An 18,022-nucleotide genomic window follows, 5' to 3' on the forward strand; every position below is an offset into this window, starting at 1 on the left:
GGGAGTAGAGGGCCCCCAAGTTCCAAAGGAAGGGAGGTACTCGGGAGCTAAAGCCCTTGGCTGCTGTGGTAGCAGCTGCAGATGGCAGCTCGTCCACAGTGCACTTCGAATGAGGTCATATGAGCGGGACTCGGGAAATGGCTCCGAAATCCAGAGAAAGGGGTCAGGGTATGTGGGAATCCGGCGGGGGTGGGGGGTGGATGAAGGAAGGTGTCCTTCCTCTCTCCAATGCAATTTGGTTTGGTGAGTCTCAAAGCTACCAGATGGCACTTCCCAAGTCAGGCCCCCGCAGGAATCAGGGTGGGCTGCGTGCCTCGGCCCCTGCCACAGGGACAAGCCACACCAGTGGCCTCCCTGAGCTCAAATGGCCGGATCTGGGGGTTCTGTCTGGGTGCACACCTCCTTGCTGTGGCCAAGTTCCCCCCTTCTCTGAGCACCAGCTTCATCCTCTCGAATGAGGACATCGATTGCTACCTTGGCACGTTACTCTCTTCATCCTGTGAAGACTCATTAGGCTTATCCTACAATTACTAGCTGGCCCGAAGAGATATCTCCTGAATCCAGATTAAGCGGGAGTCTCCCAGGCTCATCTGGCATGTCTTCCCTGAAGTCTGCCAAAACCCACACCCTTGCATTTCCAGGGACTCCCCTTAGGCAGCTGGGCAGAAAACCCAGCATGGTTCAAACAAGCTGACAGACAAGCGGGAGAGGACTCACGGGCAGACGGCCTCCCTCAGGTCTCGGGTGGAGCTCTGGGACCACAGCAGCAACGGGCCATCCCAGCCCCTGGGCTCAGCAGTGCCCTCATTCTCAGGCCGGCGGCTCTGCCCTGAGGGGAGCAGGAAGGTCACCAACTGCCGCAGGCGGACCTCAAGCCCCTCCCACTGCTGGAGCCTGACCTCCCCCGGCCCCACCCCTTCCCCTACCCCAGCAGGACGAGAGCTCGTCTTCCCCTGGCTTCCAACGTGAGGCCCGACCCTGGGCCCCGATTGGGCACTGCCCCAGTCCGGAGCCAATCACAGTGGCCAGGGAGGTGGAACGCACCGATTGGCCAGGGCCAGGTCATGTGACCATGCTCCCCAGGAAACTCAAATATTACCAAGATTCCCTAACAAACCAATGAACGAAATTATCCAGTAAAGGCAAACCGTACTTTTTAATGAGGCCAAAGTGACAGAAAAAAAAAAAAAAAGCTTCACAATGAACTGCTCAAGGAAGCTACTAAATAAACTTTCAGAAAAGTTAAGTAGTATTTTTTTTTTTTTAATAGGGTGACGGAGAGCTATACCTTTCCCATCTATGTGAATTTAGGTTTAAACTAGATTTCCCTTGGCTATTATATAAGACAAAAAAGCCCACATCACCCCCTTTCACTTCCCCCACCCCCAAAAAGGGTTTTAGTCTATTGAATTTTTGTGTCCTCAGTTGTGTCTGATTCACGGCAACTCACGAACTCTACACAGCCAGGCTCTTCCGTCCATGGAATTCAGGGCAATTTTTTTCTGTCACAGTAAATGCCCACCCTGGGTGATCCAAAGGCAAGGGCTCAGAGGATCCTGAGAGACTAACTCCTTTCAGCTGAGCACAAAGCTGGCTCCTCACTGGGATGCCTGTGGCCTGGGGCTCCCAGAGGGGAGAGCAGCACTCGCCCCACCGTGTGGTCACTGCTGGAAGTGCAGGCTGCTCCTCACTCCCCCTTGACAGTGTCCCTGAGGGCAGAACAGTGTGAATCTACTCAAGATGGAAACGCAAACTCCGATGCAACCGAACTTCCCACAAGGTCTCCAAAACCACTCAGGAAGAGGGAATTGGAAACTGCAGGGCATGACATGAATGCAGATGGAGACTTGACACTTTACATCGAGTTCACTTCCAGTTATCCCTAGACAAAGTTTCCATGAAAACTTGTCACAAATCTAGAAGAACAATGAGCAGAAACCGGACACGTGCTTTGAGTCTTCACACACAAAACTAAAAGGCAGTCCACAAAACAACCCAGAGAATACAGTGGACTTTGCAAAATCAAAGATATCTACTGTGGGAAAGACCTCATGACAAAAGCAAAAGACAGGTCATACATCGCGAGATGAATGAGTGGAAACACAAAGCTTCTCAAGGATGTGTCTCCAAACAGACAAAGAACACCAACACAACAAGCCTGTGAAAACTAGGGAAAGGTCTGAAGGGACACCAGACTGAGGAAGACACACACAGAGTATCCCGGATGATGTCCAGCACAGAGGGCCTGAAGAAACAACAGTCTAGTTGCACTCCCTCGGGCCTGTGTGACCCTGGATGAGGCCTCTGTTTCCCGGTGGCTCTGAGAGATGGACAGGGAGGAAGGGGAAGAGAAATCACTTGCATTTCTAATACTCACAGCAAAGTCTTCCAATGAGAAGGGAATTATCACCCCCACTGACAATGCCATTCACTGAAGTGATACCCACGAGTCCATCTAACCCAGAAGGGAAGGAAGGACCTGTTCTCACAAAACGGTGAGAGATGGAAGAAGGAAGATCAAGCCCACACCAATCGCTGCAAAGAGAAGCTGTGCTCAGGGCTTGAAAGAATTCCTATTGGGAAAATGATGTCACAGCCCCACAAGGCAATCCACAGCTTCGATGCTATTCCTCCCAAAATGCCAATGCATTTTCGCACCGAACAAAGAATTGCAACAGGGGTTTCGGAAACAGAAAAGAGCCTAAATTGTCAATACAATCCGACGAAAAAGCCCCGATACGGACATCCAAGGTTGTGTGAAAGGAAATTAGACGAGCAAACTAGGATCCTCAGGAGAGTATCGGAGAAGGCGATGGCGACCCACTCCAGTACTCTTGCCTGGAAAGTGCCCTGGACAGAGGAGCCTGGTAGGCTGCAGGCCATGGGGTCGCGCAGAGTCAGACACGACTGAAGTGACTTAGCCGCAGCGGCAGCAGCAGGACAGTATGCTATTGGGAATACAACAACACACACAGATCCAGATCGATGGAATCAAGTTGAGGGTCCAGAAACAAACCCCGGCATCCATGGTCAACTCGTCTCTGACACAGAAGGGGAGAATATCCAAATGGGAACAAGAAAGCCTCTTCAATCAATGTCCATGGGAAAACCAGACAGCTACATCTGAAGAACGCTATTGGTTTTGATCTCACACCACCTCAATATCGGGGAAAACCCTCACCCTAAAGGCTGATGTCATGAGATAGCTAGAAAGAAGCGTAGGTCAAAGGCTCCTTAACATCAGAGTCTCCTTGCCATTTGCTGGGCGGAGGTAGAAATGGGTCTCTTCAAGTAAGGGAAAGAGGGAAACGAAGTACACCAATGGGTTTCCATCCAATGGAACCTCTTCACAACAGAGAAGCTAAGCATTCACAAATGCAAAAGATAGGAAACGGAACATGAGAGACTCCTTGCAAGTGGTGTATCTGAGAAGGGGTTCATATGGAAAGAGACGAAGAATGCACAGCACTCAGATTCCAAGAAACACCACCACCACCCTTGACCCTTCCCCCATGACCAACTCCGACCTAAAGCCTTTCTCTCCCTCTAACCTATCCCTAAAACATAACCCTCATCTAATCATATACATGTGCATTCCTAGCATCCATCCATCCACACACGAGAGAGAAAGAGGAAGACACAGACTGAATCGAGAAAGGAAAAGAGAGGGACACAGCCAGAGAGAGACACGGAACCAAAGAGAGGAAAGGAGTCGATGGCCCAGACTTTTCATCACTCTGTCTCGAAGGTAGAAGCAATGACAGCGCCCATCCACCCCAGAAGGGGGAAAAGGACGGAAGGTTTGGAGAGGAAAAGACAAGAACCCAGGGATCCATTAGAAGCTCAGCCACCCGCAGAAGCCGAGCTGGGACACTTGAACAGAATCTCAATGCAAACAGAGGACCAGAAAGTTGGCTACTCTTTTCTATAAGAGAGGGAGACCTTCGAGTCTTCCTTTCGGTGCTCCAACTTGGATGCGGGGTCTCAAAACAGTCAGGAGGGGGAGTGCCTTTTCCTGGGTTCCACGGCGCATCCAGGCCTCGTTCTGCCCCATTCTGTGCTGTGTCAGCCCTGGATGGAGTCTTTCTTTCTGAAGTCTCAGCGCACAAGCTCCACGTGATATCGGCCCCAGGTGGAAAGGCATGGAGCTGCTCGTAGGCCGCCAGACCTAGGAAACAGATGGGAGAATGACCCCCTCTCTGCAGATGGAGAGACTGGGGAAACCCTGAGGGGCATATGCTTGTCCAGGGCCACACCACTTATGAGAAGAAGGAGCCTGGTCTGAGAGCAGCGGGGTCCTCGGAGCTCAGGCCCTGGCTGCACCCAGGCCTCCCCAGGGCTGTGGGCTGGGCTGTGTGGCTGTCACTGTGCCTGCACATGGCCTAAGGGGGGTGGTCGAGCAGTCAGAAACCCAGAGATTCCCTTGGGAAGTTTTGGGGAAGGGACCTCAGCACGAACCCCAGGAAATGATGTCACCTGCCGGCAACAGAACCCAACAGAACCCGCAACCCGGGTATCCAGGCCTCCAGAGCGGAGAGGAGCCCCCAGCCAGATCACTTGCTGCCAGGATGTTCTGCTGTTTGCCCCTGCCCAGAGCCCGGGGCCGCAGGAGAGCTCACAGGCAGTGTGCGTGGGCACCCTGTCGACGTTGGCTCAGGGCACCCCCGAGAGGCCTCTGGCCCTTTGCCCGGAGAAACAGAAAGGTAACACGGGGAGCCCCAGGCCGGGCCAGGCCACCTCTCCCATGCCACCCGGAAACACCGGGTCCTTTGCCTGTGTGTGTGGATGCGGGTTTCTCGGGGTGTGTCTCCCTCAAGGAAGCCCAGGCGGATGTGGGGTCAGAAGCCTGCGGACAAGTTGTGTCCACACCCCAGGGGAGAGCAGGCTGGGTGGGATGGGGAGAGTGCGGGCAGCGCCGGCCGCCCAGGCTGACCTCACACCCTCAGGTGGGTCTCTTTCCTCCCGGGTGGGGATGTGAGCAGACACACGTCTCTGACCCTTCTGGGAAGAGAAGTTCGAGCAGGCAGAAGCAGCGGCTCCACTGGCCGGGCCCAGCTCGGAAAACTCCCAGCACGGCTGGCTGACGGTCACTGTCGTTGCAGAGCTTCCCACGTGATGAGGCCGAGGACGGGGACACCCCGTCCACCTCCTGGAGGGAGGGGTCGGAGCACCACCCCCCCGCCCGTGAGGCCCAGTGCAGGCTCCAGGTGAGCGTGCCCACGGAGGCATCAGCCCCACCGGGGGCGAAGCGGAGGCGGGGAAGGCCTGCTGCCGAGACACCGCCCAGGATACACCCGGCGGCCCAGTCTGAGGCTGCCACGGAGCTCAGCACACCCGGCTCCGACCCAGAGTCCCGAGAACCCCGGCCTCTGAGGCAGCAGGAGGACCTGGAGCCCAGCACGCCAGAGCACAGAGGTGAGGACGCTGGGGCTGGTGCACGGGAGTGTGTGGGGAGGGGGTGCTGAGCTACACAGGGACGAGTCCCCGAAAGATGCTGCTGGGCCTGCAGCAAGCGCTGGCCTCACACCCCCACCCCCATCTTGCACACTTCAGTCCCAAAAGACATCCGACGCTGGGTATTCTTTGGGAATCTCTTGGAAGCTTTCTGTCCCGGGATACGCACATGCCAAGGCTGGCCTGTGGGTAAACTTTGCTTCTCCCCCAGCTCTAGCACTGGCCTCCAACTGGAACCAGGCTCCACTTCCCAGACCTGTCCCTACAGAGGTGGTGGCTCCAGGTGCAGGACCCAGGAATCCACCGAGGGCAGATGGAGAACCGAGACTTGCCCTCGCAGAGACACCAGGCCAGCTGGGTACTGGCCAGCACACCAGGCAGATCGGATCTCCGTGCCTGCAGGACCCCCAGCTCCAGGCACTGATGTCCCACCCCCTCAGCGAGAACCTCCACTTCCACGTGCACCTGTACCTGCTCGGGCTTTGGCAGGAGAACCCGAGGCAGAGGAGGAGTCACCGCCTCGGCAGGGAGAGCCTGCCCTGGCTCCCGCGCAACACCCAGACGCCGACGATGACTCACCCGCCCCTGCAGGAAGAACGAGCCCCCGCTCTGGACAGAGACCCAGAGCCCTTGCCGGAAACACCACGTCCAGGGCAGCGGTCGGCTCTGCAGCCTCCATCCCTGTCTGCTCACCGTGGACGCCGGCAACTCGTTCTGCCCCCAGGGGACATGGAGTTCCTTTCCCCTGAACTGCTTTGCATTTGGTTTGTTTCCACCTTTCTGGTGATGTTTTATTGTTTGTATGGTTTCGTGTATTTCTGTTGGTTAAGTTGGGATTAGTAAACTTTTTCATCATTGTTGCAATTTGGGAACACTGTTGTGTAACTCTGGTGATACTGTGTTACCATCACCACTTTGTAGTTGCAGACCCCTTCCATCTTTATGCCCCACCCGCCAACAAAGCCTGGATTCAAGGCAAGCACGCCCTGTTCATCCCTCCCCCCCGATCCTGAACACAATTTCATCTTTTCTTTCTGCATTCCTTCCTATATTCTTGGTGTCCCCAATCAATGCCTCTCAGTGAAATGACTGAAGGAGTTTTTTTCGGACTCTCCACCTACTGTAAGACTCCATTGGAGAGTTCTCATTTTTATGTCCTTTGAAGTAGCCTTTGATAGCTGAAAGGACGGTGTACGTCCTTTCAAGATATCATGTGCCAAACGAAGCCCTTTTGGCAAATGCCATCATTATCTCCAGGCAGGCATTGCTGTTTGAAGGGTGACATCTCAGCCAGAAGGCAGAGGCTGAGCTCCTCTTGTTGCACCAGCTCCCAAAAGAAGCCAAGAAAGGGAGCTGGAACAACAAACCACCCCAACGCCCAGGAAAGCGTTCTTCACGACAGAAGGCTAGAAAATGACCCAACAACCTTGTGGCCCAGAACCCCTCTAGAAAAATCACTGTTCCATAAAAACGAGAAACACATGGGAAGTTCCAAGGAGAGGCAATGCCCATGGCCAGTGTACTTTAGAGACGGCCTGACCGCTCCGGGGAAGACACGCACCGACGGAACCCCTTGGGAAACAGCAGTGATAGTCCTCACCGTCGTAAGGGTTTCCTCTGGGGACAACCTGCCCTGGGCACCACATGAGGGAGCAGACCGGCTTCTCTTCCTCTGCCCCCACACCATTCACTCATGAAGGCAGCTCAGGTGTTCTCATGCCCTGCCTGCCTGCCTGCCTGCCTGGCTCATCCGTGAGCTGTGCCCACCTCCAGGGCAGGACTCCACCTTCTCCTCTCTGTGTACCGTGAATCTGCACACAGTGGGCTTTCAGAACCTTAGGAGACTTGAGCCATTCCCACTCGAGCCAGAACCCTCCCCAGGAAGGAAAACAGCTGTGGAGTCATTTTGGCCCCAGCACTGGTTCCCAAACCCTGGCGGCTCCTACAGCCTCTACGGTGTGAAGAGGGAGGTCCCTTTTGACAGAGCTTTCCGGCTGTCAGATCTAAGCTGTTGTTTCACTGTCAGCTGTGTCTCTTCCGTTGCAGCCAGGTGGGCCACGCTGCTCCAAAGGAGCTCACAAGCTGAGTTGCAAGGGAGGAATTGAGAGGACAGGGATGGCTACAACGTGCTGCAAACTGAGTGAGGGTCCCCACAATCCTCAGCAAAGGTCTGTGGCGTGCAAGTGGGGAGTAGAGGGCCCCCAAGTTCCAAAGGAAGGGAGGTACTCGGGAGCTAAAGCCCTTGGCTGCTGTGGTAGCAGCTGCAGATGGCAGCTCGTCCACAGTGCACTTCGAATGAGGTCATATGAGCGGGACTCGGGAAATGGCTCCGAAATCCAGAGAAAGGGGTCAGGGTATGTGGGAATCCGGCGGGGGTGGGGGGTGGATGAAGGAAGGTGTCCTTCCTCTCTCCAATGCAATTTGGTTTGGTGAGTCTCAAAGCTACCAGATGGCACTTCCCAAGTCAGGCCCCCGCAGGAATCAGGGTGGGCTGCGTGCCTCGGCCCCTGCCACAGGGACAAGCCACACCAGTGGCCTCCCTGAGCTCAAATGGCCGGATCTGGGGGTTCTGTCTGGGTGCACACCTCCTTGCTGTGGCCAAGTTCCCCCCTTCTCTGAGCACCAGCTTCATCCTCTCGAATGAGGACATCGATTGCTACCTTGGCACGTTACTCTCTTCATCCTGTGAAGACTCATTAGGCTTATCCTACAATTACTAGCTGGCCCGAAGAGATATCTCCTGAATCCAGATTAAGCGGGAGTCTCCCAGGCTCATCTGGCATGTCTTCCCTGAAGTCTGCCAAAACCCACACCCTTGCATTTCCAGGGACTCCCCTTAGCCAGCTGGGCAGAAAACCCAGCATGGTTCAAACAAGCTGACAGACAAGCGGGAGAGGACTCACGGGCAGACGGCCTCCCTCAGGTCTCGGGTGGAGCTCTGGGACCACAGCAGCAACGGGCCATCCCAGCCCCTGGGCTCAGCAGTGCCCTCATTCTCAGGCCGGCGGCTCTGCCCTGAGGGGAGCAGGAAGGTCACCAACTGCCGCAGGCGGACCTCAAGCCCCTCCCACTGCTGGAGCCTGACCTCCCCTGGCCCCACCCCTTCCCCTACCCCAGCAGGACGAGAGCTCGTCTTCCCCTGGCTTCCAACGTGAGGCCCGACCCTGGGCCCCGATTGGGCACTGCCCCAGTCCGGAGCCAATCACAGTGGCCAGGGAGGTGGAACGCACCGATTGGCCAGGGCCAGGTCATGTGACCATGCTCCCCAGGAAACTCAAATATTACCAAGATTCCCTAACAAACCAATGAACGAAATTATCCAGTAAAGGCAAACCGTACTTTTTAATGAGGCCAAAGTGACAGAAAAAAAAAAAAGCTTCACAATGAACTGCTCAAGGAAGCTACTAAATAAACTTTCAGAAAAGTTAAGTAGTTTTTTTTTTTTTAATAGGGTGACGGAGAGCTATACCTTTCCCATCTATGTGAATTTAGGTTTAAACTAGATTTCCCTTGGCTATTATATAAGACAAAAAAGCCCACATCACCCCCTTTCACTTCCCCCACCCCCAAAAAGGGTTTTAGTCTATTGAATTTTTGTGTCCTCAGTTGTGTCTGATTCACGGCAACTCACGAACTCTACACAGCCAGGCTCTTCCGTCCATGGAATTCAGGGCAATTTTTTTCTGTCACAGTAAATGCCCACCCTGGGTGATCCAAAGGCAAGGGCTCAGAGGATCCTGAGAGACTAACTCCTTTCAGCTGAGCACAAAGCTGGCTCCTCACTGGGATGCCTGTGGCCTGGGGCTCCCAGAGGGGAGAGCAGCACTCGCCCCACCGTGTGGTCACTGCTGGAAGTGCAGGCTGCTCCTCACTCCCCCTTGACAGTGTCCCTGAGGGCAGAACAGTGTGAATCTACTCAAGATGGAAACGCAAACTCCGATGCAACCGAACTTCCCACAAGGTCTCCAAAACCACTCAGGAAGAGGGAATTGGAAACTGCAGGGCATGACATGAATGCAGATGGAGACTTGACACTTTACATCGAGTTCACTTCCAGTTATCCCTAGACAAAGTTTCCATGAAAACTTGTCACAAATCTAGAAGAACAATGAGCAGAAACCGGACACGTGCTTTGAGTCTTCACACACAAAACTAAAAGGCAGTCCACAAAACAACCCAGAGAATACAGTGGACTTTGCAAAATCAAAGATATCTACTGTGGGAAAGACCTCATGACAAAAGCAAAAGACAGGTCATACATCGCGAGATGAATGAGTGGAAACACAAAGCTTCTCAAGGATGTGTCTCCAAACAGACAAAGAACACCAACACAACAAGCCTGTGAAAACTAGGGAAAGGTCTGAAGGGACACCAGACTGAGGAAGACACACACAGAGTATCCCGGATGATGTCCAGCACAGAGGGCCTGAAGAAACAACAGTCTAGTTGCACTCCCTCGGGCCTGTGTGACCCTGGATGAGGCCTCTGTTTCCCGGTGGCTCTGAGAGATGGACAGGGAGGAAGGGGAAGAGAAATCACTTGCATTTCTAATACTCACAGCAAAGTCTTCCAATGAGAAGGGAATTATCACCCCCACTGACAATGCCATTCACTGAAGTGATACCCACGAGTCCATCTAACCCAGAAGGGAAGGAAGGACCTGTTCTCACAAAACGGTGAGAGATGGAAGAAGGAAGATCAAGCCCACACCAATCGCTGCAAAGAGAAGCTGTGCTCAGGGCTTGAAAGAATTCCTATTGGGAAAATGATGTCACAGCCCCACAAGGCAATCCACAGCTTCGATGCTATTCCTCCCAAAATGCCAATGCATTTTCGCACCGAACAAAGAATTGCAACAGGGGTTTCGGAAACAGAAAAGAGCCTAAATTGTCAATACAATCCGACGAAAAAGCCCCGATACGGACATCCAAGGTTGTGTGAAAGGAAATTAGACGAGCAAACTAGGATCCTCAGGAGAGTATCGGAGAAGGCGATGGCGACCCACTCCAGTACTCTTGCCTGGAAAGTGCCCTGGACAGAGGAGCCTGGTAGGCTGCAGGCCATGGGGTCGCGCAGAGTCAGACACGACTGAAGTGACTTAGCCGCAGCGGCAGCAGCAGGACAGTATGCTATTGGGAATACAACAACACACACAGATCCAGATCGATGGAATCAAGTTGAGGGTCCAGAAACAAACCCCGGCATCCATGGTCAACTCGTCTCTGACACAGAAGGGGAGAATATCCAAATGGGAACAAGAAAGCCTCTTCAATCAATGTCCATGGGAAAACCAGACAGCTACATCTGAAGAACGCTATTGGTTTTGATCTCACACCACCTCAATATCGGGGAAAACCCTCACCCTAAAGGCTGATGTCATGAGATAGCTAGAAAGAAGCGTAGGTCAAAGGCTCCTTAACATCAGAGTCTCCTTGCCATTTGCTGGGCGGAGGTAGAAATGGGTCTCTTCAAGTAAGGGAAAGAGGGAAACGAAGTACACCAATGGGTTTCCATCCAATGGAACCTCTTCACAACAGAGAAGCTAAGCATTCACAAATGCAAAAGATAGGAAACGGAACATGAGAGACTCCTTGCAAGTGGTGTATCTGAGAAGGGGTTCATATGGAAAGAGACGAAGAATGCACAGCACTCAGATTCCAAGAAACACCACCACCACCCTTGACCCTTCCCCCATGACCAACTCCGACCTAAAGCCTTTCTCTCCCTCTAACCTATCCCTAAAACATAACCCTCATCTAATCATATACATGTGCATTCCTAGCATCCATCCATCCACACACGAGAGAGAAAGAGGAAGACACAGACTGAATCGAGAAAGGAAAAGAGAGGGACACAGCCAGAGAGAGACACGGAACCAAAGAGAGGAAAGGAGTCGATGGCCCAGACTTTTCATCACTCTGTCTCGAAGGTAGAAGCAATGACAGCGCCCATCCACCCCAGAAGGGGGAAAAGGACGGAAGGTTTGGAGAGGAAAAGACAAGAACCCAGGGATCCATTAGAAGCTCAGCCACCCGCAGAAGCCGAGCTGGGACACTTGAACAGAATCTCAATGCAAACAGAGGACCAGAAAGTTGGCTACTCTTTTCTATAAGAGAGGGAGACCTTCGAGTCTTCCTTTCGGTGCTCCAATTTGGATGCGGGGTCTCAAAACAGTCAGGAGGGGGAGTGCCTTTTCCTGGGTTCCACGGCGCATCCAGGCCTCGTTCTGCCCCATTCTGTGCTGTGTCAGCCCTGGATGGAGTCTTTCTTTCTGAAGTCTCAGCGCACAAGCTCCACGTGATATCGGCCCCAGGTGGAAAGGCATGGAGCTGCTCGTAGGCCGCCAGACCTAGGAAACAGATGGGAGAATGACCCCCTCTCTGCAGATGGAGAGACTGGGGAAACCCTGAGGGGCATATGCTTGTCCAGGGCCACACCACTTATGAGAAGAAGGAGCCTGGTCTGAGAGCAGCGGGGTCCTCGGAGCTCAGGCCCTGGCTGCACCCAGGCCTCCCCAGGGCTGTGGGCTGGGCTGTGTGGCTGTCACTGTGCCTGCACATGGCCTAAGGGGGGTGGTCGAGCAGTCAGAAACCCAGAGATTCCCTTGGGAAGTTTTGGGGAAGGGACCTCAGCACGAACCCCAGGAAATGATGTCACCTGCCGGCAACAGAACCCAACAGAACCCGCAACCCGGGTATCCAGGCCTCCAGAGCGGAGAGGAGCCCCCAGCCAGATCACTTGCTGCCAGGATGTTCTGCTGTTTGCCCCTGCCCAGAGCCCGGGGCCGCAGGAGAGCTCACAGGCAGTGTGCGTGGGCACCCTGTCGACGTTGGCTCAGGGCACCCCCGAGAGGCCTCTGGCCCTTTGCCCGGAGAAACAGAAAGGTAACACGGGGAGCCCCAGGCCGGGCCAGGCCACCTCTCCCATGCCACCCGGAAACACCGGGTCCTTTGCCTGTGTGTGTGGATGCGGGTTTCTCGGGGTGTGTCTCCCTCAAGGAAGCCCAGGCGGATGTGGGGTCAGAAGCCTGCGGACAAGTTGTGTCCACACCCCAGGGGAGAGCAGGCTGGGTGGGATGGGGAGAGTGCGGGCAGCGCCGGCCGCCCAGGCTGACCTCACACCCTCAGGTGGGTCTCTTTCCTCCCGGGTGGGGATGTGAGCAGACACACGTCTCTGACCCTTCTGGGAAGAGAAGTTCGAGCAGGCAGAAGCAGCGGCTCCACTGGCCGGGCCCAGCTCGGAAAACTCCCAGCACGGCTGGCTGACGGTCACTGTCGTTGCAGAGCTTCCCACGTGATGAGGCCGAGGACGGGGACACCCCGTCCACCTCCTGGAGGGAGGGGTCGGAGCACCACCCCCCCGCCCGTGAGGCCCAGTGCAGGCTCCAGGTGAGCGTGCCCACGGAGGCATCAGCCCCACCGGGGGCGAAGCGGAGGCGGGGAAGGCCTGCTGCCGAGACACCGCCCAGGATACACCCGGCGGCCCAGTCTGAGGCTGCCACGGAGCTCAGCACACCCGGCTCCGACCCAGAGTCCCGAGAACCCCGGCCTCTGAGGCAGCAGGAGGACCTGGAGCCCAGCACGCCAGAGCACAGAGGTGAGGACGCTGGGGCTGGTGCACGGGAGTGTGTGGGGAGGGGGTGCTGAGCTACACAGGGACGAGTCCCCGAAAGATGCTGCTGGGCCTGCAGCAAGCGCTGGCCTCACACCCCCACCCCCATCTTGCACACTTCAGTCCCAAAAGACATCCGACGCTGGGTATTCTTTGGGAATCTCTTGGAAGCTTTCTGTCCCGGGATACGCACATGCCAAGGCTGGCCTGTGGGTAAACTTTGCTTCTCCCCCAGCTCTAGCACTGGCCTCCAACTGGAACCAGGCTCCACTTCCCAGACCTGTCCCTACAGAGGTGGTGGCTCCAGGTGCAGGACCCAGGAATCCACCGAGGGCAGATGGAGAACCGAGACTTGCCCTCGCAGAGACACCAGGCCAGCTGGGTACTGGCCAGCACACCAGGCAGATCGGATCTCCGTGCCTGCAGGACCCCCAGCTCCAGGCACTGATGTCCCACCCCCTCAGCGAGAACCTCCACTTCCACGTGCACCTGTACCTGCTCGGGCTTTGGCAGGAGAACCCGAGGCAGAGGAGGAGTCACCGCCTCGGCAGGGAGAGCCTGCCCTGGCTCCCGCGCAACACCCAGACGCCGACGATGACTCACCCGCCCCTGCAGGAAGAACGAGCCCCCGCTCTGGACAGAGACCCAGAGCCCTTGCCGGAAACACCACGTCCAGGGCAGCGGTCGGCTCTGCAGCCTCCATCCCTGTCTGCTCACCGTGGACGCCGGCAACTCGTTCTGCCCCCAGGGGACATGGAGTTCCTTTCCCCTGAACTGCTTTGCATTTGGTTTGTTTCCACCTTTCTGGTGATGTTTTATTGTTTGTATGGTTTCGTGTATTTCTGTTGGTTAAGTTGGGATTAGTAAACTTTTTCATCATTGTTGCAATTTGGGAACACTGTTGTGTAACTCTGGTGATACTGTGTTACCATCACCACTTTGTAGTTGCAGACCCCTTCCATCTTTATGCCCCACCCGCCAACAAAGCCTGGATTCAAGGCAAGCACGCCCTGTTCATCCCTCCCCCCCGATCCTGAACACAATTTCATCTTTTCTTTCTGCATTCCTTCCTATATTCTTGGTGTCCCCAATCAATGCCTCTCAGTGAAATGACTGAAGGAGTTTTTTTCGGACTCTCCACCTACTGTAAGACTCCATTGGAGAGTTCTCATTTTTATGTCCTTTGAAGTAGCCTTTGATAGCTGAAAGGACGGTGTACGTCCTTTCAAGATATCATGTGCCAAACGAAGCCCTTTTGGCAAATGCCATCATTATCTCCAGGCAGGCATTGCTGTTTGAAGGGTGACATCTCAGCCAGAAGGCAGAGGCTGAGCTCCTCTTGTTGCACCAGCTCCCAAAAGAAGCCAAGAAAGGGAGCTGGAACAACAAACCACCCCAACGCCCAGGAAAGCGTTCTTCACGACAGAAGGCTAGAAAATGACCCAACAACCTTGTGGCCCAGAACCCCTCTAGAAAAATCACTGTTCCATAAAAACGAGAAACACATGGGAAGTTCCAAGGAGAGGCAATGCCCATGGCCGGTGTACTTTAGAGACGGCCTGACCGCTCCGGGGAAGACACGCACCGACGGAACCCCTTGGGAAACAGCAGTGATAGTCCTCACCGTCGTAAGGGTTTCCTCTGGGGACAACCTGCCCTGGGCACCACATGAGGGAGCAGACCGGCTTCTCTTCCTCTGCCCCCACACCATTCACTCATGAAGGCAGCTCAGGTGTTCTCATGCCCTGCCTGCCTGCCTGCCTGCCTGGCTCATCCGTGAGCTGTGCCCACCTCCAGGGCAGGACTCCACCTTCTCCTCTCTGTGTACCGTGAATCTGCACACAGTGGGCTTTCAGAACCTTAGGAGACTTGAGCCATTCCCACTCGAGCCAGAACCCTCCCCAGGAAGGAAAACAGCTGTGGAGTCATTTTGGCCCCAGCACTGGTTCCCAAACCCTGGCGGCTCCTACAGCCTCTACGGTGTGAAGAGGGAGGTCCCTTTTGACAGAGCTTTCCGGCTGTCAGATCTAAGCTGTTGTTTCACTGTCAGCTGTGTCTCTTCCGTTGCAGCCAGGTGGGCCACGCTGCTCCAAAGGAGCTCACAAGCTGAGTTGCAAGGGAGGAATTGAGAGGACAGGGATGGCTAAAACGTGCTGCAAACTGAGTGAGGGTCCCCACAATCCTCAGCAAAGGTCTGTGGCGTGCAAGTGGGGAGTAGAGGGCCCCCAAGTTCCAAAGGAAGGGAGGTACTTGGGAGCTAAAGCCCTTGGCTGCTGTGGTAGCAGCTGCAGATGGCAGCTCGTCCACAGTGCACTTCGAATGAGGTCATATGAGCGGGACTCGGGAAATGGCTCCGAAATCCAGAGAAAGGGGTCAGGGTATGTGGGAATCCGGCGGGGGTGGGGGGTGGATGAAGGAAGGTGTCCTTCCTCTCTCCAATGCAATTTGGTTTGGTGAGTCTCAAAGCTACCAGATGGCACTTCCCAAGTCAGGCCCCCGCAGGAATCAGGGTGGGCTGCGTGCCTCGGCCCCTGCCACAGGGACAAGCCACACCAGTGGCCTCCCTGAGCTCAAATGGCCGGATCTGGGGGTTCTGTCTGGGTGCACACCTCCTTGCTGTGGCCAAGTTCCCCCCTTCTCTGAGCACCAGCTTCATCCTCTCGAATGAGGACATCGATTGCTACCTTGGCACGTTACTCTCTTCATCCTGTGAAGACTCATTAGGCTTATCCTACAATTACTAGCTGGCCCGAAGAGATATCTCCTGAATCCAGATTAAGCGGGAGTCTCCCAGGCTCATCTGGCATGTCTTCCCTGAAGTCTGCCAAAACCCACACCCTTGCATTTCCAGGGACTCCCCTTAGCCAGCTGGGCAGAAAACCCAGCATGGTTCAAACAAGCTGACAGACAAGCGGGAGAGGACTCACGGGCAGACGGCCTCCCTCAGGTCTCGGGTGGAGCTCTGGGACCACAGCAGCAACGGGCCATCCCAGCCCCTGGGCTCAGCAGTGCCCTCATTCTCAGGCCGGCGGCTCTGCCCTGAGGGGAGCAGGAAGGTCACCAACTGCCGCAGGCGGACCTCAAGCCCCTCCCACTGCTGGAGCCTGACCTCCCCCGGCCCCACCCCTTCCCCTACCCCAGCAGGACGAGAGCTCGTCTTCCCCTGGCTTCCAACGTGAGGCCCGACCCTGGGCCCCGATTGGGCACTGCCCCAGTCCGGAGCCAATCACAGTGGCCAGGGAGGTGGAACGCACCGATTGGCCAGGGCCAGGTCATGTGACCATGCTCCCCAGGAAACTCAAATATTACCAAGATTCCCTAACAAACCAATGAACGAAATTATCCAGTAAAGGCAAACCGTACTTTTTAATGAGGCCAAAGTGACAGAAAAAAAAAAAAAGCTTCACAATGAACTGCTCAAGGAAGCTACTAAATAAACTTTCAGAAAAGTTAAGTAGTTTTTTTTTTTTAATAGGGTGACGGAAAGCTATACCTTTCCCATCTATGTGAATTTAGGTTTAAACTAGATTTCCCTTGGCTATTATATAAGACAAAAAAACCCACATCACCCCCTTTCACTTCCCCCACCCCCAAAAAGGGTTTTAGTCTATTGAATTTTTGTGTCCTCAGTTGTGTCTGATTCACGGCAACTCACGAACTCTACACAGCCAGGCTCTTCCGTCCATGGAATTCAGGGCAATTTTTTTCTGTCACAGTAAATGCCCACCCTGGGTGATCCAAAGGCAAGGGCTCAGAGGCTCCTGAGAGACTAACTCCTTTCAGCTGAGCACAGAGCTGGCTCCTCACTGGGATGCCTGTGGCCTGGGGCTCCCAGAGGGGAGAGCAGCAATCGCCCCACCGTGTGGTCACTGCTGGAAGTGCAGGCTGCTCCTCACTCCCCCTTGACAGTGTCCCTGAGGGCAGAACAGTGTGAATCTACTCAAGGTGGAAACGCAAACTCCGATGCAACCAAACTTCCCACAAGGTCTCCAAAACCACTCAGGAACAGGGAATTGGAAACTGCAGGGCATGACATGAATGCAGATGGAGACTTGACACCTTACATCGAGTTCACTTCCAGTTATCCCTAGACAAAGTTTCCATGAAAACTTGTCACAAATCTAGAAGAACAATGAGCAGAAACCGGACACGTGCTTTGAGTCTTCACACACAAAACTAAAAGGCAGTCCACAAAACAACCCAGAGAATACAGTGGACTTTGCAAAATCAAAGATATCTACTGTGGGAAAGACCTCATGACAAAAGCAAAAGACAGGTCATACATCGCGAGATGAATGAGTGGAAACACAAAGCTTCTCAAGGATGTGTCTCCAAACAGACAAAGAACACCAACACAACAAGCCTGTGAAAACTAGGGAAAGGTCTGAAGGGGCACCAGACTGAGGAAGACACACACAGAGTATCCCGGATGATGTCCAGCACTGAGGGCCTGAAGAAACAACAGTCTAGTTGCACTCCCTCAGGCCTGTGTGACCCTGGATGAGGCCTCTGTTTCCCGGTGGCTCTGAGAGATGGACAGGGAGGAAGGGGAAGAGAAATCACTTGCATTTCTAATACTCACAGCAAAGTCTTCCAATGAGAAGGGAATTATCACCCCCACTGACAATGCCATTCACTGAAGTGATACCCACGAGTCCATCTAACCCAGAAGGGAAGGAAGGACCTGTTCTCACAAAACGGCGAGAGATGGAAGAAGGAAGATCAAGCCCACACCAATCGCTGCAAAGAGAAGCTGTGCTCAGGGCTTGAAAGAATTCCTATTGGGAAAATGATGTCACAGCCCCACAAGGCAATCCACAGCTTCGATGCTATTCCTCCCAAAATGCCAATGCATTTTCGCACCGAACAAAGAATTGCAAAAGGGGTTACGGAAACAGAAAAGAGCCTAAATTGTCAATACAATCCGACGAAAAAGCCCCGATACGGACATCCAAGG

General features: G+C 54.5%; 2 protein-coding genes and 1 long non-coding RNA gene across 3 annotated transcripts in view; 2 read left to right on the forward strand and 1 right to left on the reverse strand.

The window, feature by feature from the left end:
- LOC145517952 (uncharacterized) overlaps positions 1-18,022 on the reverse strand; it is a 76,179-nt gene that overhangs the window by 52,334 nt on the left and 5,823 nt on the right. Inside the window, exons 3-7 of the long non-coding RNA XR_014062438.1 lie at positions 15,993-16,104; positions 11,578-11,803; positions 8,358-8,469; positions 3,943-4,168; positions 718-829 (exon numbers count right to left, since the gene is read on the reverse strand). This is a non-coding gene — a long non-coding RNA (uncharacterized LOC145517952). The remainder of the gene's footprint in view (positions 1-717; positions 830-3,942; positions 4,169-8,357; positions 8,470-11,577; positions 11,804-15,992; positions 16,105-18,022) is intronic.
- LOC145517944 (uncharacterized) lies at positions 4,534-6,318 on the forward strand. Its single transcript, XM_081521285.1, has 3 exons — positions 4,534-4,703; positions 5,103-5,415; positions 5,666-6,318. The coding sequence occupies exons 1-3, from the start codon at positions 4,569-4,571 to the stop codon at positions 6,292-6,294; spliced, it is 1,077 nt and encodes a 358-aa protein (XP_081377411.1). The 5' UTR covers positions 4,534-4,568; the 3' UTR covers positions 6,295-6,318.
- On the forward strand, positions 12,169-13,953 carry LOC145517938 (uncharacterized). Its single transcript, XM_081521277.1, has 3 exons — positions 12,169-12,338; positions 12,738-13,050; positions 13,301-13,953. The coding sequence occupies exons 1-3, from the start codon at positions 12,204-12,206 to the stop codon at positions 13,927-13,929; spliced, it is 1,077 nt and encodes a 358-aa protein (XP_081377403.1). The 5' UTR covers positions 12,169-12,203; the 3' UTR covers positions 13,930-13,953.

Source organism: Giraffa tippelskirchi, chromosome 8, assembly GCF_054371585.1.
Source record: "Giraffa tippelskirchi isolate mGirTip1 chromosome 8, T2T-mGirTip1v1.2.pri, whole genome shotgun sequence".
NCBI classification, from domain to species: domain Eukaryota; kingdom Metazoa; phylum Chordata; class Mammalia; order Artiodactyla; family Giraffidae; genus Giraffa; species Giraffa tippelskirchi.

Bases quoted from the DNA above. Each gene is read 5' to 3' on its own strand.
- LOC145517944 (XM_081521285.1), top strand. From the start codon at position 4,569: ATGTTCTGCTGTTTGCCCCTGCCCAGAGCCCGGGGCCGCAGGAGAGCT. The intron at 4,704-5,102 runs GTAACACGGGGA...CTGTCGTTGCAG, and splicing joins TTGCCCGGAGAAACAGAAAG to AGCTTCCCACGTGATGAGGC. The intron at 5,416-5,665 runs GTGAGGACGCTG...CTTCTCCCCCAG, and splicing joins CAGCACGCCAGAGCACAGAG to CTCTAGCACTGGCCTCCAAC.
- LOC145517938 (XM_081521277.1), top strand. From the start codon at position 12,204: ATGTTCTGCTGTTTGCCCCTGCCCAGAGCCCGGGGCCGCAGGAGAGCT. The intron at 12,339-12,737 runs GTAACACGGGGA...CTGTCGTTGCAG, and splicing joins TTGCCCGGAGAAACAGAAAG to AGCTTCCCACGTGATGAGGC. The intron at 13,051-13,300 runs GTGAGGACGCTG...CTTCTCCCCCAG, and splicing joins CAGCACGCCAGAGCACAGAG to CTCTAGCACTGGCCTCCAAC.